Source organism: Plasmopara halstedii (assembly GCF_900000015.1).
Source record: "Plasmopara halstedii genome assembly, contig: Scaffold_1343, whole genome shotgun sequence".
NCBI lineage: Eukaryota > Oomycota > Peronosporomycetes > Peronosporales > Peronosporaceae > Plasmopara > Plasmopara halstedii.
Window position 1 is genome coordinate 1,379,552 of NW_020188258.1, and position 27,092 is coordinate 1,406,643.

General features: G+C 43.3%; 10 protein-coding genes across 10 annotated transcripts; 5 read left to right on the top strand and 5 right to left on the bottom strand.

Annotated features, from left to right (window-relative positions):
- Positions 1-3,035: 3,035 nt before the first annotated feature.
- On the bottom strand, positions 3,036-5,211 carry PHALS_01299 (kinesin motor domain-containing protein; the record flags this gene model as incomplete). The annotated part of the gene is made up of 3 exons (XM_024715671.1): positions 3,036-3,309; positions 3,371-5,025; positions 5,092-5,211. 3 exons carry the CDS (start codon positions 5,209-5,211, stop codon positions 3,036-3,038), a joined length of 2,049 nt encoding a protein of 682 aa, XP_024581345.1.
- A 166-nt stretch (positions 5,212-5,377) lies between these two features.
- On the bottom strand, positions 5,378-6,974 carry PHALS_01300 (polymyositis scleroderma autoantigen 1; the record flags this gene model as incomplete). Its single annotated transcript, XM_024715672.1, has 2 exons — positions 5,378-6,719; positions 6,790-6,974. The coding sequence occupies 2 exons, from the start codon at positions 6,972-6,974 to the stop codon at positions 5,378-5,380; spliced, it is 1,527 nt and encodes a 508-aa protein (XP_024581346.1).
- Positions 6,975-7,040: 66 nt separating this feature from the next.
- On the top strand, positions 7,041-7,433 carry PHALS_01301 (uncharacterized protein; the record flags this gene model as incomplete). Its single annotated transcript, XM_024715673.1, has 1 exon — positions 7,041-7,433. One exon carries the CDS (start codon positions 7,041-7,043, stop codon positions 7,431-7,433), a length of 393 nt encoding a protein of 130 aa, XP_024581347.1.
- A 2,954-nt stretch (positions 7,434-10,387) lies between these two features.
- PHALS_01302 (uncharacterized protein) lies at positions 10,388-10,646 on the top strand (the record flags this gene model as incomplete). Its single annotated transcript, XM_024715674.1, has 2 exons — positions 10,388-10,540; positions 10,599-10,646. The coding sequence occupies 2 exons, from the start codon at positions 10,388-10,390 to the stop codon at positions 10,644-10,646; spliced, it is 201 nt and encodes a 66-aa protein (XP_024581348.1).
- Positions 10,647-11,332: 686 nt separating this feature from the next.
- Positions 11,333-11,575, top strand: PHALS_01303 (uncharacterized protein; the record flags this gene model as incomplete). Its single annotated transcript, XM_024715675.1, has 2 exons — positions 11,333-11,341; positions 11,414-11,575. The coding sequence occupies 2 exons, from the start codon at positions 11,333-11,335 to the stop codon at positions 11,573-11,575; spliced, it is 171 nt and encodes a 56-aa protein (XP_024581349.1).
- A 1,971-nt stretch (positions 11,576-13,546) lies between these two features.
- PHALS_01304 (uncharacterized protein) lies at positions 13,547-13,764 on the bottom strand (the record flags this gene model as incomplete). Its single annotated transcript, XM_024715676.1, has 2 exons — positions 13,547-13,625; positions 13,679-13,764. 2 exons carry the CDS (start codon positions 13,762-13,764, stop codon positions 13,547-13,549), a joined length of 165 nt encoding a protein of 54 aa, XP_024581350.1.
- Positions 13,765-15,330: 1,566 nt separating this feature from the next.
- Positions 15,331-15,732, bottom strand: PHALS_01305 (uncharacterized protein; the record flags this gene model as incomplete). Its single annotated transcript, XM_024715677.1, has 1 exon — positions 15,331-15,732. The coding sequence occupies one exon, from the start codon at positions 15,730-15,732 to the stop codon at positions 15,331-15,333; it is 402 nt and encodes a 133-aa protein (XP_024581351.1).
- Positions 15,733-17,890: 2,158 nt separating this feature from the next.
- PHALS_01306 (hypothetical protein PHYSODRAFT_343375) lies at positions 17,891-18,298 on the top strand (the record flags this gene model as incomplete). Its single annotated transcript, XM_024715678.1, has 1 exon — positions 17,891-18,298. The coding sequence occupies one exon, from the start codon at positions 17,891-17,893 to the stop codon at positions 18,296-18,298; it is 408 nt and encodes a 135-aa protein (XP_024581352.1).
- Positions 18,299-21,800: 3,502 nt separating this feature from the next.
- On the top strand, positions 21,801-22,616 carry PHALS_01307 (conserved hypothetical protein; the record flags this gene model as incomplete). Its single annotated transcript, XM_024715679.1, has 1 exon — positions 21,801-22,616. The coding sequence occupies one exon, from the start codon at positions 21,801-21,803 to the stop codon at positions 22,614-22,616; it is 816 nt and encodes a 271-aa protein (XP_024581353.1).
- Positions 22,617-23,449: 833 nt separating this feature from the next.
- Positions 23,450-24,169, bottom strand: PHALS_01308 (Phox homologous domain; the record flags this gene model as incomplete). Its single annotated transcript, XM_024715681.1, has 1 exon — positions 23,450-24,169. The coding sequence occupies one exon, from the start codon at positions 24,167-24,169 to the stop codon at positions 23,450-23,452; it is 720 nt and encodes a 239-aa protein (XP_024581354.1).
- Positions 24,170-27,092: the final 2,923 nt, after the last annotated feature.

Genomic DNA, 27,092 nt, shown 5'->3' on the forward strand with positions numbered 1-27,092 from the left:
GTTGGATAACGTGCCACTCCACGTGCAACTGAAGGGTCGCGCCCAAGATGCCTCGGACTCTGTCCGGCCACGCCATCAACGGCATTCAGCGACTGCTTCGCAACAAGAGCAGTGCTCGGTGGTTTATGTGCCACTTCACGTGCAACACGGGAGCCTCGCCCTCATGCCTCGGCCCTTGGCCGACCATGTCACGCATGACATGCAGCAAGTGCTCCAAAACTTGAGAAGCACTCAGTGAGTTACGTGCCACTTCACGATCATCCCGCGAGCCATGCTCGGGACTCCTGTCCGATACACCGTTGGTCGGACATTCCAATGTTCTGCACGTTGACCATCTCGGTCCAGTTGTCTCGCCGATAGCGCTTTGTCTCCTAGCAGAGGTGGGCTCATGACTCGCCATAGTGTACAGCTGACTTCCTTCCATCGTGGAGCGTCGAGCATCATTGCACGACGCCCCGGAAATTAATGAGGATCTTCCATGGCTTCTAAAAGCCCTTTACGGTCGTCTCGAAGCCGGGTGCGCACGGAACACTTCCATCCTGGTCACGCCAGTGCGGAGACCTTCCATAAAGACGGTCACTGTGACCGCCTCCGGAAGGGGATCTGCTGCCATCCGGCAATGAGAGTGCGCATCTCTTGGACAAAGTCCACCGATTCCTTGTTGCCCTGTCGTGCGGCAAGGAAACGCGATCGCACGCGATATGCCTGATTAGGCGGCCAGAACACTCGTGAAAACTGCGTTCAGGAGGGAAACGCAGCTTCGACCGAAGTGTCGCACGTCAGTGCCCATTCTCGCGCTCAACCACCGAGCTTTGATATGGCTAGCGCCACGCGCTGTTGCTCGGTCTGGGGCATGGAAGATGTGATGGCCATCTCGCCAGAGCAGGAGATTATCTTCATCCTTCCCCTCGAAGACCTTAACGCTCACCCTGAGCGGCTGGCATCATAGACGCAAACGCTGGACATCCTCTGCTGCAGGTGCTCTAGCAGCGCGTTTTCGTAATTTGAAACGCCTCTGAACGCGCACCGATTGCCTCGGGGCCTTGCGTCGCAAGGTGTTGCACGCTCTCAGGGCCAAGCAAGCACCGCGTCCCTCGTGAGATATTCTCCAACTCATTGAGATCGTGTTGACTATCTTCCTTTATGCCTCTCCAACTTCAACATCACTTTTCATATGTTGTTTGGTCAACTTCTATGACTTCTTGATTCTCAAAATGTTTCCAGACTTGGTGGTGTGGCGATACTGATTGACTCGCCGCTATTAACCTGGCTATACCTTATGACAGGATCAAGGGTTATCTCAGGGACTGAGCGTCAAGTACGTTACATCATGATTAACGGTAAAGACACATTTAAGAAACATTCAGATTCCGAAGGCAGTCGAACATCATACGTTTGGTTTTAAACGATTGACGTGATCAACCGCAGTTAATCCTCTGTCTGAACTGAGTCATATTTAAGGGAATCTTCTCAAGTCTTGTATATTCTTTGGGATTATTGAAGCTACTGGTTAAAAGAACGCAAAATTGCAACGAACACTTAGGCGGAGATCCTTTTTAATCTAAAGTAGAAATCCGGGTTGAGGCTACACTGGGTCGCTCAAGTCGTTCATAACACTCGCGCAGCTCGACACTGTTTTCATCAGATGTACATCGAGATTCTTGAAGGGAGTCAACGCGATGACCCAGCTTGTAAGGGCCAGCAACACGAGATTCTCTTTGAGCACTGAATACCACTTCCACGTGAATCAGGTCTCAGCTCAGCGTGTTATAGAAGCGGAAGGAGTAGATAAATTGCAAAATAGTCATGGAAGTTGAATTTCCACTTCGACAACGTTGTTGAAGCTTACAACGCGGTGCACTATCTGCCATGCCCTCCCCTCCGATCAGCAGCAAGACGGTGTAGCGCAATGCACTTTAGCAATTGAGGCCCGACTTGCTCCAAATTCATGCTTCACCGGCAGTGATAGCAGGCTCATGAGAATGAGAATGAGTGCAGTCTGCCCGCATCGACATCGACCGCGCTTCGTAATTGTAATATATGCATCACGCAACGTTTTAGTCTGGCGTCTGTTTCAGTGGAATTTGCTTGCATCCCATAGTTGCGATGTGATTACTCCGTGTTGAAGGTCGCTATGGCTTATCTCCCTGCTGACAGGAAAGCTTACAGTTTTGAGCTAGGTCAACTTCGTTTGTAGTAACACTGAGCGCTGTGGCCGAAATACTAACCGATATCCGCCTTAGAGAATGAGCACAGTGTACACTGCTCACATGCCGGTGACCGTAAACATTGTTGTCGACAAAGGCGCGTAACCATTAGAGAAGACGGATATAGAATTGAAAAATCATATTTGGTCATATACACTTAGAATTTTGCGACAAGTGTCTGGCATAGCAACACTTAATAAAAATATAAAATTGACATAACGTCTGACAAATTTAGGCCTTGTTTAGCTTGGCAGCTTCTCAATCTATGTGCATAAATCGACAGTTAACGAGAAAATCTTGGCGCGATGGATGCTCGTTGATCTGACGCTACAAGTGTGTAGTGAAGGAACTCCCGGTGTAATGGTTGCTCTTAAATCTTACACTACGGAAATCCTGGAAATTAGGTCCAAGACCATGGTCTGAGACAAGGATGGGCTTTCCAAAGAGTATTGTTTGTGGTCCCAACGGTGCACTAGGGTGCTTACTGTATCATGACGAAGTACTCGATCTTATGGAAAAAATACGAGGTGCGTGACTGCTAGATGCCTTAAATTGGGTTTTAAATCAGGTATCATTTTGGTTTTGTTTATCCCTTGTAAAACCTCCTCAATTTGAGCAAGTCATAGTGTTTTCAATATTCTTTCTGAGACTCCAAAAAAACTCTATCATAGCTCACCTTAGCTTTTTAACTGAAGAATAGTTTGGAGATGCAGACATTCGAGCATCAAGTGTTTTGCAAATCTCGTTAAGAGAAGTCAAGAAGTCAGAGGGTTGAGCAACACCTGTGAAGAAACCAGACAAACGGAGTATAATGACAAATTCTGTTAATTAATTTCTTTCTAGGATATTTTCTTGCTGCAATTTCCAGGCTTGAAAACGTGCTGCCACTAATTGCAACATTTGCGCTTTAATTTTGCTCAAGTATCCCACTTCCGCTTTCTTCTCTTCAAGCTGTTCGAATGCAGCACGATATCGTTTCTTTGCATCCTGTAGCTTTAAAAGAGACGCACTGCGAAGATCAGCATAATTTTCCTCATGCTGTTGGTCAGCTGTGACATGATCGCACAGTTCCTGTAGTCGCACTGCAAACTCATCAATTTCCCTAAAAGCAACGGACGTTTTTAGCATCAATCCACATGACAGAGATGAAGACAGTTACATACAATTTGATACAGTTGACTGCAGCAACCAGCTCAGTATATTGTGTCTTGGCCATGCGAAGATTCACCTTAGCCAACTCTAAATCACGCACTGCTTCTGTATCTGGATTTTTGCCTTCTATGCTTTTAAACATTTTAAAAAGCTCTTTGTCGGATGTCACGCGATTCTCTTGTTGCTGCAATACATTTCCTTGTTCGTTGTTCTGATAAATTGAAGGTAAAATAGCTGCAGGAGGGACAGAGCTGCGGCTGCTGGAACTGCTAGTGGGTAGTGACGGCAACTTAAGCTCAGACGATGCGTGACATTCAAGTGCTCGTATTTGTTCGGTCCCTCCAGTTTTTTTATGACTTGATGTTGGTATGACTGAGCGGTTCTGCTCAATAAAAAGTAAGCGAAAAGTTTGCATTAATTGATGTACTTGGCGAAGACTCTGCACTGGTGGAATCTTCTCCGAATCTGCTATGAATGCAGTAACTTGCTGACGCCTTGAACTCTCATTTTCTAGAATGTATTTGTTGGATTCTTGATCATCTTCTTTGCCTCCAGCTATGGAATTGTAGAGCGCGAGTTCTTCTCGCAACCGTCGAATTTCGTTTTGATACGCAATTCTTTCTTCGTTTGCCAATCGAGACCCTGATGAGCCAGAATTGCTAGTCATCACATTGACAATTGCTCGAGTTTTCAGTCGACGCATTCTTGCTGCGAATCGTAGAGTCGCTAGACTTTGAGCAGCGTGTGTTAAAGCTGGCCAAATACACGCTATCAGAAGTGTGCGGCAATTGCCGCCCAATGAATCTTTAAGCAAATTGGTTAATGGCGTTTGACGAAATGGTATATGCACTCGTTGTTTACTACCCAACGCAAGCACAACCTGTTCGAGAAATGTTAGCGATCTATTGATGTAACATGCTTCATTAGCCTGTGTAGATCCCACTTCTGCCATCGTTTTCTTCATTCGCTCTGAACCTGCTAGGTCTACCACATGCAATTTACTGTATACAACGTCATCTTCGCCTTCATGACTTGTTATTGCTTCATCTCCACCACAATCTTGTTCAAATAAGTCGGAGGACAAAGCACTTCGTTTTCGATCTAGATACAGTGTGAAAATGCAATGTGAGCGGGTTGATGCAGTATTGAGTGCGTGTCCAGCCACTGCACGGTTTGTTTCGCCTTGGAAAACGAGGTCTAGTGCCTGCTCTTCACTCGATACAAGAGTTTTTGTGAGACCTCGGACAAAGGTTTGACCACGAGCATTCTCCTGTATCGCAAGATCGTTCATTGTACGATTATTATCAGATTCATCTGGAGCAAGTAAATCGATGAGACGATCATTATAAATCTCGAGATATGATATACGTAGCACATAGGAATGATTTGCGTCTTGTTGAGCTCGTTGAAATACTTGAGATAAAGCACGTGCAATAATTCCTCGGTTTTCATAGCGACGACGTGAACCTCCTCCAGATATTGTAAAAGTCTTACCAGCTCCTGTCTGTCCATAAGCTAGAATACAGCCATTGTAGCCACGTAAGGCTCCGTCCACAACGTCGAGACCTACTGACCGAAAAACACTAGCTTGATCTACTTCCGGTGAGAGTATTTGATCAAAACGAAAGCTTGTTCCACTGCCTGAAGCTGTTACAACATCAATAGTCTGCAGCACAACATTTCACATTACCTGTTGCAATCAAGATGATGTATATTGTTATATTGTATTCACCTGTTGTTCTTCATCGATGACAACGGCATTATCAAGATTGACACATTCAATTGACTTGTTTGTATCACTATTGCAAGTGAGGGGCCGCACTCTTATGCAGACTTTGACGCGTTTTTGCATTTCAAAAAGTATATTCTTTGGCTTCCTCTCACCAATTAGATAGCCCCAGCATTTGACCTTGTTCAATGGTGTCGCTTCGAAACGTCGGGCACGAAACCAAGTGAATATAGCAAAACGCTCAATTCGTCTATTAGATATTGTAAACAAAAGCTATAGTCTTGCATATTTATTTGCGTTTGATGGCGGCGCAGAGATCCATTTCCTCGTCTTCTTCATCAAAACTTGTCGCCATTGTTACATTTTGCTCTTTCTTGACATCTGCATTTGAATTCGCACTAGCGTATTCCTTGATATTTTTGTATTCACTCTGAAGCACAACTTGCTCCTCTTCGCTGTCGCTATCACTTTCTGGTAGTTTTTTTCTGATAGTCTGGTGAGCTAATGGTTGCTCCTTTGAGTTACTCTGAATCAAATCACGCACTATTTCGCTGTTTGCTAGCTGTCGAAATTCCTCTCGAGATGCGTCAGTCATCGCAAGACCGGCTGTTACTGGCCGAGGCAAGTCTTCTTCTGTAAAGTTGGCAGCGCGCTCGAGCGATTCTAATAATTCCGCCATAGAAGATACCTGGTGAGTTGTATCCTCTACTGTAGGATCATCGCGCAGTGCAATGGGTGCATGCAGTGTCGAGAAGTCTGTCATGGCGCCCAGATCAACCTTTTCGACAGGACTGATGGTGACTGCTTCGTCTACAGTTGATGAAACATCCGCAAAAGCACGACCACGAAGCAGCGCACGGCGACGTTGCACAGCCAACTTGTCTGCTTTCTCTTCCTCCTCTTTAAGGAATGTTGTCAACTCAATGACTCGCGCTGCTGCCACGTTCGCGCACCGGAGCACAGTCGTTTGAGACATGGCAGCTCCACCAATTTTGTGCACAGCGCAAAGCTCACGAAAAGAATTAAACGTAAAGCTCATGCGTGCATCTGTGATGTGCTCCTCATGGTCAGTTGGATCCATAAATATGATAGGTTCACCATCCTCATCAGCATCAATATCGTCATCCATTTCATCAGATTTCTGCCGACTCGTAGCCTGCAGAAAGCAAAACGATATCGAAATGGGGATGTGGTGAAGACTCAGGGGAACTGCCGCATGTTCATCCACACTGTAAACGGTTACGCCACCGTTACCACTTGCATCCTGCTTTACTGCTACTTCTGGCCGACGATAGTGCATGAGAGCTGCAATGGCAGCCAATGATGCAGCATCTACAAGATTGCCGCCATGATCTACTACATGAACGTGGCACGTAATTGCCCAAACCTTCTCACCAGCCACAACTGCAAGCGCTTCTGTATCCAACGCACGACTCTCACGCACGCCACGCTCCACAAGTCTCGCTAATTCAGCAGCTGCAATAGAAGAAGCAGCGTTGCGGCTAGCAGATGCAGAGGCTTCAAAACTTGGTGATGCCATGGGTGATAGCTCGACAATAAAGTGTAAAAATCCTTCAGTTGGTCTATCTGGAAATGGTGGTACAATCTCTCCGTAGACGTTGCCAATAACACTACCAGGAATTATCCAAAGACGTCAATTACTCGATCTATATATCATAACATTGTAGTGAAGTTGCGTACCGAGTACGACCTAGCTGCACTTCGGCTTGACTCGCAGTCTCATTACGTCGAAATTGAATCGAAACTTTACGTTGCTGAAGAAGTTCGCGACCATCAGCACGTAAATATGGCGGATGACGTAAGCAATTAGCGAGATATTGGCGCTCGTTTTCGCTCAGGAAATCCTGGTCATCTCGGATGGTCATTGTGATCTGAGATCGTGGACGAGAAAAAATGATTCATGATTGGTCAATATATATTGTGTTACTTAAATGGACGGATATCGACAGTCTCTGCTTGGGCGTGCACTAGCTGATGCTCTGCAGGATTTGGAGAAGGAACAATATGAAAATGGCGCTGATATAAGCGGAAACACCGGAAAACTAGATGGCGATCTTCTTTTCACATATTTTGATCAAGCCATGCAGCTCGAATTAAGTGACAATGGCCAAGAGAATTTGACACAGACATTCACACACGATTTGTTGAAATTAACTGGAAGAGTTACAGCTTTCAATCGATTTGAAAACGATTGGAGTCTACTGGCACAGGTGCGATCACAAGATATTCATCTAGATCACAGCCTCCTAAACCTTCACTTGCCACATGAACATCACGAGCAAGAATTGTCGATGCGGTTAAAGCTACGGAAAATACCACGATAAGCAATTTTCTAAACATCAGAAACTTTGTTACATTCTTTTTATCTTTTAATAAGACTTTTTTTATTTTCCGCAACAATTTCGCGTATGTTGCAGACACCTTCACAGTATTGTCATACAAAACCGAAGCAGAGCTAAAAGATACTGCCACGAAATAACCGTTCACCTTACACAGAAGAAACCTTCATCAACAGAGTTCGTGTTTACAACGCACAAAAAGTAAACTCGTAACGTTCCACCCGAAATCCTGTCAAGTGATTTGCTCAAGTAATTCAAAAATGACGTATGCTTGCCTAGTATACCTCTTCTGTCCCTGATCACAGTATATCCCGTACGTGCTACCTTCTCTACACCAGTAACATTGTCGGACAGATAGCGACACAATCTGCTATTAATGGATTGAGAGAATTGACTTCTCAACTACGACAATCTTATATTTCGTGCACAGCGGTCTTCCACATCGCTTTTGAAAAATTGTTCCGCTAAATCTCCCTACACCCAGATTTGAACCGCACTAAAGTTCAGCCTGTTAATCGCAAATCAATGCAACCAATGAGAATCCACCAGACATGGAGTTTTCTCTTACTCCTTGCACCATACTTTGCCTGCTATTACAAGCCATATCAGTGTCGCATTTCTATCCATAACGTGCCTTTATGACTCAAGGATTCCCTAAGTAAGGCGCGGCTCTCGCGGCCGGCGATCTTGTACTTAAAATATCTGAGAGGTTGATCTGTTCTTGGATAAAAGCGGTTATAAAGATCACCTCGGTATCTCCGCCCTCATTGACTTATGGCAGTGCCGTCTGGAAAAACAGGCTTCGTTTGGCTTTGCCTCTTCACTGAACGAACTGCACACTACGTGTCCTTTTCAAAGGGAACGTTAATGAGCTGGAGCCAGCTCAGTTAGCCAAGCTTGCTTGCCTTTGACCGCAAGAGTCGCAACGAGATTTGCAGTCTATCACGTTGTGAAAGGATTGAATTTATCAGAAATTTTCCATCACGTCGTGGCGAGAACTCTAGCACAAGTCTTCGCTCTGTAACCATTCTCTGACCCCACAGATCGCTGCAGTGATCGGGTGAATCTGTCCCTTCGCAGACTACGGTATATCTTGTTTCTGACTGCTGGCGAAAGTGCCGAAGATATTTTACTGAATATCCGCACAAGTTGAAGAAGACCAGCGGCTCCGCCGTCAAACCAGCTTCACCTCGCATAACTCAAAGCGTATCGCTGTCAGAACTATGAAGGCAGGAATGGTTGAGACGTTGCTCCGTCTTCAGTAGAGCGCTTTAAATTCAACCGTCGCGCTCGTGCAAGTGCATGGTTTGGCTATTGAGAGCCCAAATAGAGAACAGGATGTGAGCGCATCTACTATGGTTAATTGAACGATTAGCTCTTAATAGTCATATCTACACTGAGAACGATTTACTGTAGCGAAGCCGTAAATTAGCATTATGGGCTGCAGACACATCATGTATTGATAGTCCAATTGTATTCAATAGTGCCTTTCACCCGCTACAAAACATGTGTGTTTAGACTACTTTAACACCTGCATGATGCGTTGCACGTCCTGACTCCTAGCTATTGCGTTGCGCAATCCGCGCATAATGCTTAATCTAATGAAATTGGACACTTCACTTTCCTACGAAGGGTAGCCCGGTGCTACAGCAAATCAAACTGTTTCGCCCCCAGCCTCACTCACTCAGAATGACTGGATGCACTTTGTGGCGGTGTCAAGAAAACACGTTGGCTAACAAATCATCTACCAAAATGGGGTGAAGTTTGTAGAAGCATTGCAGGTATTTTTCACTGCAAACTCGATAGTTGGGGTATTACCGCGGACTACTCGGGGAAGTGCTCTGGGGAACATATACCTGATCACGTAATAATTGTGCTTCGTCTGACCTGTCGTCTATATATTGCCAGTGTTAAAAAAGCCTAATTTAAAGCCCAGTAATAGAAACGATGTCTGCCAGAACTTGTTGAAAAATGCGAATCTGGAATTGAGACAATGGTCAGCGGTAAAATTGCTGTCGAAAAACTGCTGGCGAAAAACCTCGCGGGTATTCCCTTACCGGTACCATTGCCACTGACAGCTGTTAGACGAACTATCTTGTCAAGACGGTCCACGAAGACCACTACATCGGTATTATCGAACGCAACTTTTGATCGACACAGAACAAGTTCAAACATAGGGAAATCCGAAATCGGTAGGCTGGCCAAAGGAGCCTGTGCATGCAACGAGATCCGAAATTGTTGACGCGTTTTGCGCGCACACACAAAGATGCTTGCCTTTTTCTACACATGAGGGTATAAGTCCAAAGCGCTCACTAACTAACATACTATCTCTCTCGATGTGGTCACACATAGGGTTATTTCGTGCCGCATATAGTATTCTAAACTTGAGCTCATCGTTACGACGTATCACTAAATGTCGAGGTTCAATTGAGTCAGTGCTGCGATACAGTAAGACGCTGGACGTGGAATAACGAAACTTATGTGTAATGGAACCCTTCGACTACGTGACATCTGTGCCTGAAAGGTCCTCGCTCTACATAGCTTTCAGCAGCGCATCACGTACTGCATCTGACCCGTATGCTGTACGATTCGTCTCGTAGATGCGCGAGGTCATACGACATCTCATAATCAGGGCGACACAAAAGCGCAACACCCACAGCGTTGAGCCAACCTGGTTTTTATATTTGGGGTTAAATGGAAACATAAAGAATATCATCTCGTTATTCTCTGTGAGAGATGTGGTTACCATGTCGCTGGGCGTTATGGATTAATGATCTGTAAGCACATGTACCCTATATCTGAAAGAACATACTTCTTAGCAAGTAGGGCTTTCTCATGATTGGAGTAATCCTTCTCTGTCGCTGTAAGCTGATGAGCAATAGATACGATGATGCGTTCATATTCATCGCCATCATTTTGAACTTTGATACGTCCATTTCATGTCGTCTATGACACCTCGGCGATTCGGGTATATACCAAAGCGTCGCAAACGATTAATTATGAATGACCAACCTGGACGCTATCTACCTCCTAGGGTGGTGACAGCTGGCGTGATTTGCGGATGTTTTGTCTTGAGTATTGCCGAGCCCATGGTCGACTCAATCTAGCTTAGCTTATTCAGATCGAGGCTTTTACCGTCTTCGTCGTCAGGGGCTGGAAGCTTCTTTTGGAAATCGATTTCGCTCTTATAGACGCTAGTTGAACATTCTTTCGAGCTCACTTATCAACATATTCTTCATTGCTGATATATTCCTCCAGTCTCTCGATACCTCTTTCTTACCGTCAGGCCACCAATTGCGCAATTTCCGTGAGACTAGCTGAAGATCGAAGCTCCTTAATGGTGTGTTGCTCTGAAAACTAATTTGAGAATGTACTAATTCTCACCTTCACAGAATATCCAGCCATTTTTGTCGAGCTGACGACAGGTGCTGCTCAATGCAACTGCTGTGCACCTCGAACAGAGAAAGCTTTACCCCAAGAGTCCGCCCAAACTAATGTATAGAGGACGGATTTTCTCCGCATCGAAAATCGAGATAGTAGATACCTAAATTACTCCTGTATTTGAAGACTGATATGTAAATTGATTCGAGTCTAGCTTATAATGACATTAGGAATATCTGTCTTACTTCTCCAGTGAATATTTTTTGTTAAGCACGGCTTGAGGACAAATAAACCACGTGCGCTTTTGACCACTTCATTCCAAAATCCAGTCGTCTTCATCCCGACCAATCATGATTTTAATCATATTTACACTTTGGAACTTTTTAGCTTTACTTCACGCCTGAGGGACAACAGCTAAAGATGAAAACATATAAGTAGGATAGGAGGGACAACAGTGAAAGATGAAAACATTTAAGTAGGATAGGGATCTCTTTAAAAGGTCTATGGGACAAGTATGCAGACCCCACGCATTGTATAACATTGTATATGTCATATCATGACATTTACAAATTTCATTTTTTCAGAATCAATTTCAGCCAGTGCTAACGCTATATATCATTTGTGATAGGATCGGATGTAAAGTAACGAAAACTTCATACGATCTTACGTTCGTGTCCGTGCGATGGCCGCAAAACCCTCCTTTCGCTTTTTCTCAAGAACTCTACGACTACATTTATCATTTTTAAAAGGTGCAGGGAAGCTCCTATTGCGCTTGGTACAATTCATCTTCAATCCGACAGCTATAAATTAATAAATAAATGAGACATGAATTGTTTTCATATAAGATTTATAATGGGAAGACATGCATACCGTGTCTCTGTCGTCAATTAATCATAAGTAAATAGCGTAACTAGCCCAAGGACGGACTCTGGAGCGCATGAAGGGTTGATCAGCTGTGTAAAATGCTCCGGTGGGACATTGCAGCGAACGCCACGACCAGACGTTTGTCGAAGTATAGCTGGATCTCAAAGTGAGGCCGCTTTCGCCAAGTATCCAGCCTTTTAATAGCAGAAAGGTTTCTATGAAGTCTCGACCTTAGCCAAACATTATAAGCAGATACCCGCATTTGAGGCTCGCTTGCTGAAAGCGTAGAAAAGAACTACTCGTATCATGAAAAGAAACTACTTTCTATGAATTAAGCGTTTGTCAAGTTACATCCAGGTCATTGTAATTTACACAGAACATGCAAGGCTTCTGCAACGACACCGTCGCCGCATCTTTTGCAAAATAGGGCGAATCGATTATCCTTTCTTGCCGGCCAGGTAAGGTGTAGGCTGGGCCGACTTAATGCGGCTGCGGATGCGTTTTGCGTCGCCCAAACTATGAATTGCCGCATGCCGCAACGGTGGTGTCACGCATCCACGATACCATACAAACAACGTACGGATCAGATGCGACATGTGATGCAATGCTGAAAACTTAGCGGAGGACGTGGTTTTCGAACCCGGATGCCGCTTTGTCTAAGCGTTAGGATGCACATTTGCATCATAATTCTTTGTTTCAGGTCTCACTCTAAAGCAAATTCCTGGCGCACTTGAAACTTAACGTGCAGTGATACCTCATGCTGAGGATCCCAGGTTATCATACTGCTCAGTGACCGCCATGTGCTTGTGACTTCATATGTTCAAGTGAGTAAGCACGTATGTACCTACAATAAATAAGTGTCGAGGGTTAAACTCTCGACACATATGTCGGCGTCTTCGACCAGTCTGTCGGTTCTGGCAGAACGTTGGCAGTCCGCCAGTATAGCGTAATCTTTGGTCTCCCAAATTAAGCGTATTGTTGTATTGGTACTCTGGTCGTTGTAGATCTATTGAGCACGACCAAAAATTTAGCCGCTGTCAGCGACACCGTTACCGGTGGGATTGAAGGTTTTCAACAGATTCTTTATGCCGACATGTTTGGCGATGGTTTTCTTTTTTGAATCGAGATCCGCGACATTTTAACCAAGGTGCTTGACACTTGATTGACCATGTCCTTCTACAATCACCTATCGTATTTGATCAGATGGAATGCGCTTAAAGCGGCCGTGCGAAGTGCTTGTGCGGATAATTCGCAGCACTGCAGCAAAATGCTCCAGCTTTTTTGCATGCGCTCAGCATCGCGGTTTACACCTCTACCGAGTCCATTTAGTTTTTAATATATGCTTCATTCTCTCCACCTCAAAGTGGCTTTAATCGTGAAGGGGAAGATTTTGTCGAGATGACGTGATCATTCGACTTGCTACGCTACATTGTAGAACCGGAAAAATTATTCTCAGCAAATTGAGCATAATGAACCGTGTGCGCGGCACTACGACAGAAGATCAGGATATGTAGAAGCAGTACGCAGGTTAAAGCAGACTTAACACATGGGAATATGTTGTGGGCGAAAAGGCTATCGAATGCTCCACATGTGAAGCGTCTGCAGCCTGTAAGACTAAGTTGCGAACCACTGCATCGGATCGCTAACGATGATATCTAGAGACAATCAAATGACATCATTGCCTCTCAAGAAAATACAAATACACCCTGTGTTTTAGTTGAGCTTGTTGTAGCCACACAAAGTCCTCCCTCTCACAATCTTTTCGGATGCGAGTCTTTCTGTTGAAACAAAATTTGCTATTTCATCCCCTGCAGCCAAGCTAAACATTCGGCTTCAGAAACGCTTAATGAAATTCAGTCCAAGCGGCCCAATTGCGTCTCAGTCAGCGCATTTGTAAAAATGGTGTCAGTATTGGCCACGCGCCGAAACTCTCTGAGAAGGTCAGCATGCTGCTACCACTCAGAGATCTCATTGAAGATAGTCACGAACAAAGACGTCCCCCATTGTCTCTAAATAGAACAGCCCACTTGCATGTCAAACAGATAGTAGGACGGTGATTAATTGAAGGCATAATCGATATTTACAAGATTGTCCTGGTATCGTTTCTGGTTGCGACTTGGCGCATCTCCAGTCTTCATCTTACAGGGATGATAGACAAGAATGTCCAGCGCATTGTGCCTACCACGAGCGATTGGGTTCCTCGCAACATTATGTCGTGCTCCAAATTAAATGTGCCACCCACCGCACTTCTAAGACATAGTGGCTCGATAGGAAAGGTGTTAGCGTGATTCGCGCCTACCATTAGACCCTCCGTAGAAATGGTAATCGTAACAGCCTTAAAAAAGAAGCCAGCCGATATTGCAGCATAGGGTTTTAGGCATAGTCCACTACCTTTTGCCTCGCTCTATGCGTGGACAGGAATTCGGATCGCATACGGTACGTTTTGTTAGGCGGTGCAAACGGACGCAGTATCTACCGCTCCTATAAACAATACCTCTTCAAACGCTTAAATTTCTTATTCTTTCGCTTATCTTCTAAGCGTGCAGACCGAAAGAGTGACACTCTATCGCCCCCCGATCGGAGCATGGATGAAATCATCTCAATATTTATTGTTCAGACTGAGATTCTTCACGTTTCCTCCCATGAAGGAGTGGACGCTTAGCATATGCGAGATCACGGTAAACACTGATGGTGCCCCCGTCGACGCCTGGTATTAACGCTTATGTAGATGTATCACATTGTGATATCCGGCGAATGCCTCCGTGCCAGCGATACCTACTTTGGCCCTCGGGCAGCCGAGCGTGCCATCTTCTCGGCACTTACTAACAACATGAGCTTAGTGGTTGTCCAGCGATAAATACTGAAATTAATTTGGGCCCCATCGTCAAGTCTTTAAACCTTGGTCTCCGCATTGACAGCAAGTGCTACCATATACAACGGGGTTGCCGTGCATCTCGCACAGAGAAAGCCTTGACTTAACGAGTTCGCATTGACAAACACACAGGAGAAGTGACGTGTAGACTAAGCAGTCAGGTAGCTCTTTTATATTACGAGTGCCGTATATTTCATTTAGTCGACTAGCTCTTTCATAATGAAAATTATGTGCTGCATAGTGTAAGACTGGCAGCCCACGTGTCTAACCTACCATTTTTCCATAATTATCCGCCTCGTATCTGCTATAAAATCTTTGTCTCAGTATCATACTTAAGTATTTCTAAGTTTGACTCCATGTCCGAGGAACAACAGTGTAACACCACAACGCGGTATATACGACGTGAGCGATATACTCACGGGTTTCACAACATTTTAGTTTTTCGTGGCAGAAAACCCCTACAGCCTAAAATAGTGACAGTGCTTGCTTGGCCATCACACCATCGACTATTCAACACCAGATTATTCATCGATCTGATACTATGGAGTACCGCAACGCCATCCCGATGTGGCAGAAACAGAAGCCTATACCAAACATGCGATCATATATCTAGCCGTGCGTCGGCCGCTTGGACTCCTGGACTACACTTTGACGACGCGGAGGTCAAGATGCAGTAGCGCGAGTGGAACACCATTGATCTGCATCAACAGCGTGTAGGCGGTGGGACGAAATTTCTATTTGCGACAAACTGATGGACCTCCGACCCTAAACGGGAAATGTCTCGTGAACGTTGATCGTCGCGTGGGGTCCGCAATCTACATCTCTATTGCCGACGATAATCCGACGCAGGTTCCTGGAACCGCGTCCAATTACTGAGTTGATTGCTCCATTCAGCATTACAAGCTGTTCCTTCGCTGCCGCGCCAATCCCAAGCTTTTCACAAACGACGTCACCGCGGGTCGCGCTGTCGCGTATATGAGGTTTCTGATAAAGCACTTCTTCATATCGATTATTCTTAGAACGAAAGGGTGACGTACTTCTTGATAACCCAAAATTAGGTTGTGGACGTTGACATCGGCACGTTATGGCCCGTTGAAGGCAAGCCCGAGCCAACATTGATGTGGAAGGGCTACAACAGGCAAAGTTTTGGAAGGTGGATGACGCCATGGTGACATAAAAGACCAAAAAAAGGTTGACATTGGGCTTTTGAAGCGCTAATCGACGTGCAGTCACTCTCGTTAATGCCATTGGTGAATAATATAAAAAGTGGTCTGGGTTTTGATGCGAGACCACATCTTCAGATGTGGAAGTAAAGTTCCGTACACGAGTATCATTGCGCTGTTACACTACTAAATCTTGTACCACACCTCAGCACACCATCAAAAATAATCTCTAGGCACAAAGCCTTCCATCATGGACCCAGACATGCAGTAGCGGCCCTGTGTCGATCATGTGGGCGAATCCACATTAATATCTGTTTTGGGTAAAAATATGAATTCTTCCGGATTTTTCGAATAGTGCTTGAATAGATCACCTGTGTTGCAGCTGCCAATCATTTTCAATAGACATAAATCTTGAATGTCATATTCAAATTGATAGTCAATGAGATGAGCACAAGTCCTTTCAAAACATTAATATAGCTGTGGCAAACAGCGCTCATGTTGGCTACCGATTAACTACAAGCTCTACCACGTGTAGTGGATTGCTCTGTAATACCTTGCTAGAGACAGCGATAGGGGTATTCGAAACTTAATAAGCGGGACCCCATTTCGTTGATCTTGTTGAAACATAGGAGGGTAACCTGAGGCTGAGTATACGTTTAATTATTCCCGAGAATTGATTTCTGAGCTGAATTCTGATCAAACACATGATGGCAACAAAGTTGATCATTTACATCGTGCGCTTTTAAAAGGCACAGTAGTTAAAACAGCTTTATGGTGACATGTTGAATGAAACACATTCTCCAGGAACAATGGACTCGAAGCACCAAATTCACGCTACAAGTTCTGATCCCTAACTTTGCTTGAAGCACTTTTCGTATGCTTGTCCAGAGTTGTATTGAACTCACTCGGGCTTCATTTAGTAGCCAAGCTTAAGTAAAGCTAATTATCATAGAAGCTTAAGGCCGTTTTTTGTGTCAAAAGACCATAAGCTCTTACAACATACTTTAAAAAACGAAATCTTATGCTGGGTTCGTCACGTCCTCCAAATCCTCAAACGCATCGTCAACTCAATCGCGTAGCCAAATTGCGATTGATGGACAAAATTCTAGCACCTACGTAGTTCAATCTGAGACTAACGATCTGCCAAAGGTCCCTATTCTAAACGCCTCGCTATATTGATTTCTCAAGCGCCTCTTCTTCCTTTCAAAGTAGTTTAAAGTTGCCGTATACGCAATAAGGCGCTTAATTTCTTTTCAAGTAGCTGCAGCAATCCCTGGCGCGGACCTTTACTCGACACGAGCTATCATATCGTTTATACTTGCTCGCATATGGTATCCCCATACCAAATTCAGTGTTAACAATATTCATTTGCGCGGCTTGTCATTTTCTATGATCCGCATACTTTGCACGATTATTTTTGCTTTTATTTCTCTCATTTTTTCGTTGTTTTATACCTAAGAAAGTTGCTGTACTCCACTACAGCTTCACATATTTGTGCATGTTGTATAAGGAAACCTCACTTTACTCTGTACTTGCCATACTTGTTATCAATAACATTGGTTATTAAAATTAATTCGTGCAAAAAGATTTTCCGACCAGATTTTTGGCGATGTTGAAGACAACAAATTTCTAATTATTTTTCCAAAAGCCAACCTGGTCAATATCTTCGCTGCATAATCGTGAGCCTACAAAACTGATCGTTGGCCTACAGGACTTATCATTGGCCTTCTCGTTACGCTATCTGTCAATCTGATCCGCGGATAATTGCATTTCCGTGTATTATACTAAAATAGATACGATAACCTTAGGACAGAGCTGTGGCATAGAAGTGCTTCTGTAGGATAAAAAGGTCACTTAGAGGAATAGCATGCGTTTCCTCAACCATAGGAAATTTGTAAGGAGCCCCTTGCAAGTGACAAAGACACGAACATAATTACCGTAACCTCAAGGATAGATGATGCGTATAGAAACGGACCCACTGCAATCGGGTGTTACGCTTTCTCTTGATAAATATATAGTTTAACGAATAAATAGTACGAAGGTACGACTGAATGAAGACGCAGGTCATTTTAAATTTGAGCAGCTAACAATTAATTCTTCATCCGAATATGACTACAACACTTCTGCCCAGCTTCCAAACTTTTCTCCAGAGCTCGGTCACAATGCAGCCTTTGTCACTGTCTTTCACAAACGGTCAAGAACCGCAGAGTCCCAACGGCGTGTATCAAACACGCCCCACCGCACGCGACATGCAAATGGACAATAATCTCTGCAGACATAGTCTCTCATTTATATCCAACTTAAACACCCAAAACAAAGTGTGCAAGCGCGCAAAACCAAGGATAGGTCTCTACGCCTCACAAATTACTACATGTGCCGGTATAGTTGGCAAGCGAGTGAAGAAGAAATACCTTAAAGAACGTGAGCGCTGTGAGATTGTACGCCGTGTACGTGGAGGTGAAAAACAGGCTCATCTTGCCAAAGAGTTTGGTGTGTCTCGTGCTGCTGTGTGCTATTTGCTCAAGCATCAGATGGAGATTATGCAGCGTTCCTCGCAGTTAAAAATTTAGCATTTTGATAGTGTAATAGAAATGTTGTTTGATGTTATTATATTAGTATTGGGCTGACGACCAGCTCATCTTAACAAAAGTAATGTAAGGTTACGCATTCAATCGAAATCTGCTGACTTTCTACAGATTGCTACTGTAGACCCAAAGTCGTCATCTACCACATGGATTGTAATATTAATACAAAAATACAAGTATTGTGCTGTTCGACGCTAGCTAACTCGATATATGAAACTTTGCTGCGAGAATATACTTCAATGACATACTGCAGCAAACTTAATTGTTTAGAAAACAAAGAGACACTGATATTTTCATCATCGTCGAAGGCTGGACGCATAAGATTTAGGTTTACCCTAGGCGCTACGACGTTAGAAATATTTCACACTAGAGCTGGATGTTAAACTACTTATGATTGTGCCTGTCATTCATAGCTGCATCACCAGTTATAACATCAGCAAGAACAAGCAAACTCGTCGGCTGGCAGCATCAGCGCCTTCTCGTCAACGTCTAACATTATATTCTGTGGAGTGATCTTCACTGAATTACTTTTTGCGCTTGAAAACCGATGTCGCATAGGCAAGTACCTCAAGCCCAAACAGTCTTTCAATAGGGCGCTCGATGAGAACTAGCGTGGTTAAGCTGGTGAAATGTATTTGTTCTACTTCGAGTCCTCTAAATTTAGAGCTTGCCATGCTGTCACTATGGGACTTTCAATTATAACACTCAAGTGGATTCTCTGATATTGTATGACATCTCAATATGCAAGATCATGATAAATCTCTGTGATCATCATGCGTGACGCAAAAACATTGTTTGATCAGCAAAACGATCTATAAAGACCCATTTCCTTACATGATCGTGATGATTTAGTCACTTTCGATGTATTTATTTATAATCCCGAGATGTTGCACTCATCAAAAGAAGATGCTGGTTATTCTTAGAATATGGGTGTCCAATATAGTTGATTGTACGGTTTTTCGATCGCAAGCCTATGTTCAAATCTGTCAACCTAAGTATTTTCTGGTCATGTGCCGTGCTTATGCTTGAATCAAGTTGTAAGCGTGAGTAACGAGCAGGCAATCCTCAGTAAACTAGATTTATTGGCTATTCCCACAATCAGTTTAATCATTTTATGCATCTATGAAAGTTACGATTGAATGTACGAAATGCTTTCCTCGATTGAAATTTATTGATCAAGCAACCTCGCAAACCGATACAAAGAGTATATGTGCGGAAGTTGGTGGCATTTAGCGGCTCTTATAGTAATGATATGCAATAATGTTTAATGAAGGTTTTTTCATCAAGTATTCAATGTTCAGACAAAAGTTGTACATGCAGCCTGGCTTGAAGACGAATTCGCTGGATCCGATAGATCCACACGCAACCAGAATGCAATCGATTCTAGTTCGGACTCATATTACAAAGCTAAACGTCTGTATCTACAGCAAGTTGATGGCATTAATCACCTCCAGCGGTCAGGTAAAGAAGCGATATGATATCCTGTAAGACAAAATTAGTGTCGCTATGGTCGCCAAGACTATGGATCGTTGCTGCAACTTTATCATAGAAAAACAGTCGAATAATTATTAGCTTCACTGCTCATTCTTCCTCACTTCTACTTCGTCGTTGATAGTTGCGTAAGATTGTGAGTCTATAGCATCAGTTTTAAAGGCTTCTATCGCGTTACTTGTGATGCATATGTCAATTGTTTGTCTAATCCGTGTGCTGGTTTTTTTTGGGCTGTCGAGTATGATTTGCTCCAACGACAAAATTCGATATCAAATTTGGCGAGTTTTACACTATTTAAAGCATAAAAAATGGTTAATCTTCGCTTTTCTTCCCGAACAATGGCTACAATAGAGTAAAGGAAAGGAAAATTTTTGCCGAACACGGTTTAACTATGCAATCTACTCAAAAATGTACTATCACTTAAACCTTATAAGCAGTTATTTAGCATTGCCGATTTGTACAGTTCAACGACAGAGAATACGAGTGGCCTTTTTGTGTTCTACGATATTTGAACTAATGGCATGGAAATCCTTCGCGTATAGGGTTTGCTTGTCTAATGTGACAGATCAGACGAATAACCGTCCTAATTGAAATCTTCTTGCACTGAAGGTTCCGAAGGAAGTTCATAACATGAATGTAACCGCGTCGTATTGTAAATATCACGAGGGTGGAGGACATATTGCGTAAGTGATCAAAGCGTATTACAAATATAATATATTGAGCAGGATATTTTTATCTTCAACCTCAGATATCATAGCTGTATATGTCATATTGAGCCCGAAGGAATTTCTTCCAGGAAAACAGGGACGTTACATGTATCATGGACTCAGATTTGTCCACAGCAAATGACCATGAAGAAAGCCCATTTTTCAGGCCATTTGTATTTACCCTACATATATCGACATGAATCGGCAGGCATTTATCGTCATCAAGCACATGTTTACGTAAGACAATACTGTACGCGCTTTAACAAAAGTAAGAAACTCGTTTACCTTAATCCATTCTAGCAAAAAGCATGTATGGCTGGTCAGTAAATGGTAGTTAACTCGAGCATCTTTTCTTCCGTAATGTGGTACCAAAAGATCAAGTAAGAGATGCATAGGAATGCTTACTGTACTGTACACCAGTACCGTATTCGAGAAGACTTTTAAGATGAATAGAAGAACACGATTGCGGACTTTACACAGGTATCGAACAGATTTGATCAATACGTCTTTCTACAGAGGTGTGGCTCGATGGACACAATTAGCCAACATGGATTTCTTATCTCAGTGCTAAGCAAAAGAAATAATTAATTAGAATTTAGATCCGCCCCAATTTCGACTTATGAATTTTCTTGGCAAAATAAAAACTTGTAGCTGAGATTAAGATATAAGCTTCTGAGGGAATAGACTACTTACTATATGATATCATCGAAGAGCCTATTCCACGCGATAAATCATGAAAAGTCTAAATGATTACCCCAATGCGAAATGAGCTCTTATAATAAGTCTAGAATTAGCTCACTGGGCACCAAATAGTTCTATATTCGACTCAAAGTAATACTAGTATGTTTTCACCTTTTAGTGCAGAGAAAAGTTAAGTTCAAATTAGTCCGCGTATACATAGCAGTTAAGGCTGATACTACTGTGGAATTTCTGCCCTTGTGATACATGTAAAGCTATCAGAGCATCTACGTACGCTTTCATTTTTTAGTCCGTGCCAAAGAGTTAGGTCATCCTTTGGAAAAGCCTCAAGACAACGTCAGACTTCAGTACAAATACATGCATGCGTCACTAGCGGTGCTTACTGAGGTCAGCGATTTAAGTCAAAAAGGTATATTACATTCTATAAAAAGTGGGTTCAGTACATAGAAAAGATAGTTTACGTTATCACCACACGCGATTACGCCCGACACCAAGATAAAGCGTTCCCCCACTTTCCAATTTGCAGTGATTAAAAAATGTATCATCGACATCGCTACTCAGATCAAAGTTCATCACATGGAGGATCTTTCATGCATAAACGCGTGACGCTTACCCCGCTAACCCCGCTCGCCGTACTACTGGATCAAATGTCACTGCGTATCAAGGTCGTGCGTCTCAGTAAGCGAGATATACGCTTCGTACTCGACGTGGAGCACGCTGCTTCAAAAACATATTGGCACAGGGCACGCTCCTTCGACGAGTACAAACAATTCCAGACGCGTCTACTAGCAGCATTAAGGCTGGGCCACTATTGCAAGGGTGAATGTCCATGGCTTTATTCGTTTGTCAAAAGCTATTTCCCGGGCTCTTTTTCATTCTTTAGTTTGGGTGCTAAAAGCGACTGTGCCGTAGAAAAACGACGCATTGCGCTGGAACATATGCTGACATCGCTGCAAAAGTTCTTGGTGGACCCGCATAATGCGTCAGCGTGCTCTATCGTCGCCGGTAGCATGACAAAATTAATGGTAGACTTCGTGTTGGAGGGCCTGAGTGACAAGCGCCATCTGCTAGATGAGTTAAGGGGGGGCAGGTCCAGCTCATCTAACCTCGCCAAACCGCGCAACAGCATCTGCTCTTCCATTTCCATGACATCAGACGAGGCAGATGACTTATTAGTCGACAATGATGATACAGCAGACCAGTGTTCACTGTGCAGCTGTAGTCTACACAGCCGTCCGATGTCTCCTAGTGCAGATCGTCACAGATCTTCATCTTCTCGCCGTAGCGGGTTATTAGGCTATACAACCACTTTATCATGCGGCCATCGATTCCATGATGAGTGTATTGTCCAGAAGCTGAACGAGGAGATGCGGTGCCCTGATTGCCGAGTAAGAATTCAATTTTGAACCTTAAGGTCGGTGTAGTAACTTATTTTGTGTGGAAATTTCACGTTTTAAACGAAATCAATACAACCCTTCTGCAAACATTACCAAACTTGTAATTTTCACATAATGGGGCTTTACCCAAAACAAACACATAATGTCAAAACAGGAACAAGCAAGAAAAATAAACTGAAATGGTGCCTTATAATGTTGCCTTTGAATTTGAACTGGCGGCGAAACCGAAGCCTGACTTCAACCTGAAAAAAGAGTCGTGTACAAGAAGCTGAAAAATATGTCGAAAAGATTGGACACAGGAGCCCGAACTTTTTGAAAACACAATGTTTAAAACAAAAGAATGGAAAAAGCAAAGATTAAAAGTAAACATCATGTCCACTGTCTGTCACAGGAAGTAACAAAGAGTCGAGAGCATTAGAGCATCATCAACCTATACACTAAATATTGTCGGCTGCGCGGAATTTACCAATCCTTTTTAAACTGCAGCACATCTGACAACACTCTGATCTTTAGTGCGGCACAACTAAAGTAGTGGACGCAGCTAAACACTTATTATGTCGATTACTTGTTTAACCTTTGGATCTGTACGAGCTCCTTTATGTGGCTTGTAATTCTAAACCGAACGTACAGCCCCGAATGCGCTTGCAATATTTTGATGTGGCTCCTGATTTCCGTTTGATCGAATTCAGAAGATCCTACATGTAATAAAGTAATGTACTAAACGACACAAAACCACAATATCTACTCATTCTGCATATCACGCGACGTGACTCATGAAATTGATGCAAGTTTTTGTCCTGAAGCGATTCTGTTGTCCCCATCTGTACAGACATTGCTTTCCTTCACTGACCAGACTCTGACTTACAATATCCCCTGCTTCGTCTGAATTTGAAAGTTTCGTGAAATGGTGAAAGCTTATTGGTATCGTCTTCGTCGTTGCTGCTCTTGGACATAAAACTAGCGGAAGATTCGCGTGTCGTCTCGTCGGAGCTACGGCGGCTATCCGCCATTGCCATTGAAGGTGGCTCATTTTCCCCCAATATAAATTTGGTAAACTCCATACGGACGCTGCGCACGAGCACTTTGCAGCCCTGGTTGCCACGATTAACTAACGAAGCATGAAGTGTACGTAGCATACGTACAAGCGCCTGCCGTCTAGCCTCTGTCGTACGAGGTGAATATGCTGCAAATAATTTGGGTTTCGGAAAGTGATTCTTCATTACTGCGTATAGCCATTTACACTCGGCACGGCATACGTGACCCGGCTGAAGACGGCGTAGCAAATGCTTGCGAAAACGCCTGTAGGCTTCAAAGGGGCGAGTGACTGACCATACCAGCTCTGAGTCTTGACAACAAGGAGGCGTAAAGCTCGCTTGCACCTTGTACTGCACTCTGGTGTTTGCGGTGGAAGAACTAGCATTGATGACAGTAGTCAAATTAAGCTGAAGGTGTTCTAGCCATGCTGTGGACTCAGGAAGCTCCACCGAGGCTGCACGTTTACGGTAATAACAGGAAAAATTGATGATTGGCGTGCTGCATGCGACAGTCGACACAATCGTCATGATTTTGTAGAAATGTTAATAGTCGACTAGAGAGAATTTAGCTGTGAGAGTCGGCCCAGGTCGGCCATGAGCGTGCGACATTTGATGGCTGCCAAGGATGCTTTTTTGAGCCAATCGTGTCGACTAAATAGTCGGCAGTAGAAGCTCATCGAATTCTAGTCTAACGCTAAACAAAGCTTCTTAAAATAGTGTGATGGGTCACAGCTAGACAATATACCTGATTTTTCTTATGATGACGACCATTACGAATACTCGTCATGGACAGCAAGGTGAGCTCTGAGTAAGCATTTCTCAGACATGACGGTTTTTCGGGACAGCAGAATGGTGTTACGCGTGTGGCGCCTTCATGCACAAATTATGGCAATATGAATAACTCAGTGTAAGGATGTCATACGTCACATTTCTCACTAAAAGCTGGACGAAAATGTCGTGAAAGTCGTACTACATTTTATACGATTTTCTTCGGTGGACAATATGCATGACATTTTTATAAGCTTAGAGGTAGCGAATTCTCTGTTCAGGACCAGTGATTGACAAACTATGCATCAGCTATGTTACGCAGCAGAGACACCCACTTTAATAACTACTTTTTATCAATAATGCTACTTGCAGTCGACTTTATTCAGCAGTATTTGTCGAACGTGAGTGATTGGGTTTAAAACAGGTTATTCATTAATACTGTGCACACATGTCATCGAATCTTTTGTTCGCGCATAAAATTATCTCTAGTGCAAAGCAAAGTAAGAGTACACTATTCACTACTGATGAAAACTAACTAAAAGGTTCTTATCGCAATGTTCCCTTGATACCCAATGAGCCTTTTCCAAAATTGCTAGGCTCTTTGCATACAAACATTTTGGAAGGCTGAATATGAATCAGTGCACTACAATAAAAATCGTTAGAATGTGAGTTGTTATTATTATCTCTCGACATCACTTATCATTTTTTTCAGAGTATGATACCTTTAGTACTTGATTTTCTAAACAGGTTTTACTCAAAATTCAAAGCCGGATAATTTCTAATTATACACACCATTCTCGCTTTAACGGGGAATGTAGTATTATATATTGTTTACATACACCTAACAATTCTAAACAATTGTGCAAGATTCAAGGTTATACAAATATATCATAGTAACATTTTTGTGGTGTTGTGGTGAGTACTAATGATGATAAAGCATAGGTGACGGAACTTTGTTAAAAGGAGTGGTCCATTGTACTCACGGGCTGCAAATCACGCGTCAGATAACAAAGATGGTCTCACACATACATTGGGCACATCGACGAGTGTCAAATAGGATACCATACGTCATTCCGAAAACCATTATGAGATATAGTTAAATAGGATAAGCTAAATTAAATTAACCTTTATGCACCACTTCTAAAATAGCACAACAAGTCCAACTGTGGAGGCTCTCGGATCTGCTGCCGGGCGAAGCGTACGAACTTAACCATTGTGTGTTTGTTAACGCTGCTCTTTATACCGAGGATTTCTTTGTGCGAAGTACACGTCGATTCCGTTGCAATGTGAGTGATATTCAATGCCATCAGCACTGTACTGCTCGCCATATTACATCTGTGAGAGAATTACGCTCCCTCCATTCATAGTTGAAGGCATGAAGGGTCATGCTCCCACGCGAACTCGTCCGAGAATCCCTCGCGGATATGTCGAGTCCCAGAAGTCACCATTTGCCTAGTAGGACGGAGCTAAACTCTGTATTTTTTTACCTCGTGAGAATAAAGTCAATACGACCCAGCTCTCAAAAACTACTCTCTCCAGAAGAAGCGGGATTTACTACGTGTTGATTGCCAGCATTTACGACCCGAGCTTAAAAAAGATGTAGAAAGTTCCGATGCAATGTATTGGCCGTGCTATTTGCGAAGAGAAAACTCTTACTCAAGAGTCTACGTTAACAAACGCACGAGGCCTAGGTACGTGCGCTCATACAAGGAGCGGAACCGAGAGTTTTTACCGTAACTAAGTAAACTCTGCCCTTTGTAGAGTACAAAAGTGTGTGATTGATGCTTCTTAGACTTATACTGAAAAATACGTTTACAATCGCGTATGATACAACTGTCTTTATTTCCTGGTATGTACTTTGGTGATTATGGGTACCACAGATCCCTCCTTTTCGAAGTCAAGCAATCTTCACGAAAACCGATACTTCGGTACAAATGATATTTACAGCTACACCAAAGTCCATACCGAGTTCCATACAACTGTAAAATGTTTTACGTAATAAAAACAAAATCATACGTGTAAAGGTACGTACATAAGATAATAGTTTATACCCTGGCAAATAGGTAAAAAGGATGTGAGACGCAATGGAATTATTTTGTTTTTTAGTTACTGCGCGAGATTGACCGCGTTGCAAGTAGCCATTGCACCCATCGAAAATAAAATTTCGACTCTGGCAAAAAACAGACTTGTTGCCGTGGCCGCCTATAACTTGGCGCACATTCGCCCTTTGTTTCTCTTGGAAAATAGCAGGCCACATGTTGCTGCGGCTTTTCTGATATAGATAGTAAGGTGAGATTAACAACCTCCAGGACTTCCTGGTCACTTCATTTTCAAGGGAATACTCTTTTGCGCCACTTGGTACAAGAGATGGATTTGGAATCGTCGTCTGTAGTGGATAAGTATGTCGTTAAAAACGGTTTGAAGGAGCAAGTACGAGGAGTGAGACAACCATCATCGAGAATTTCACAATTCATTCATATTTTTTTTATATAATGATGTGGTGACTAACTTCGAACAGAGGTCTTTGTCATAAAATTGGATTTGAGATTCTGAACTAAAAATTGCGTCACCAATAGTGCCCCTTGTAATGGGAACAGTGTGAAATTGGAACAGTGTAAATTGGAACAGTATGACGACATTGACGCTTTCATCCGTGCACAAAGCGGAGCTGGTCAGCTGGAGG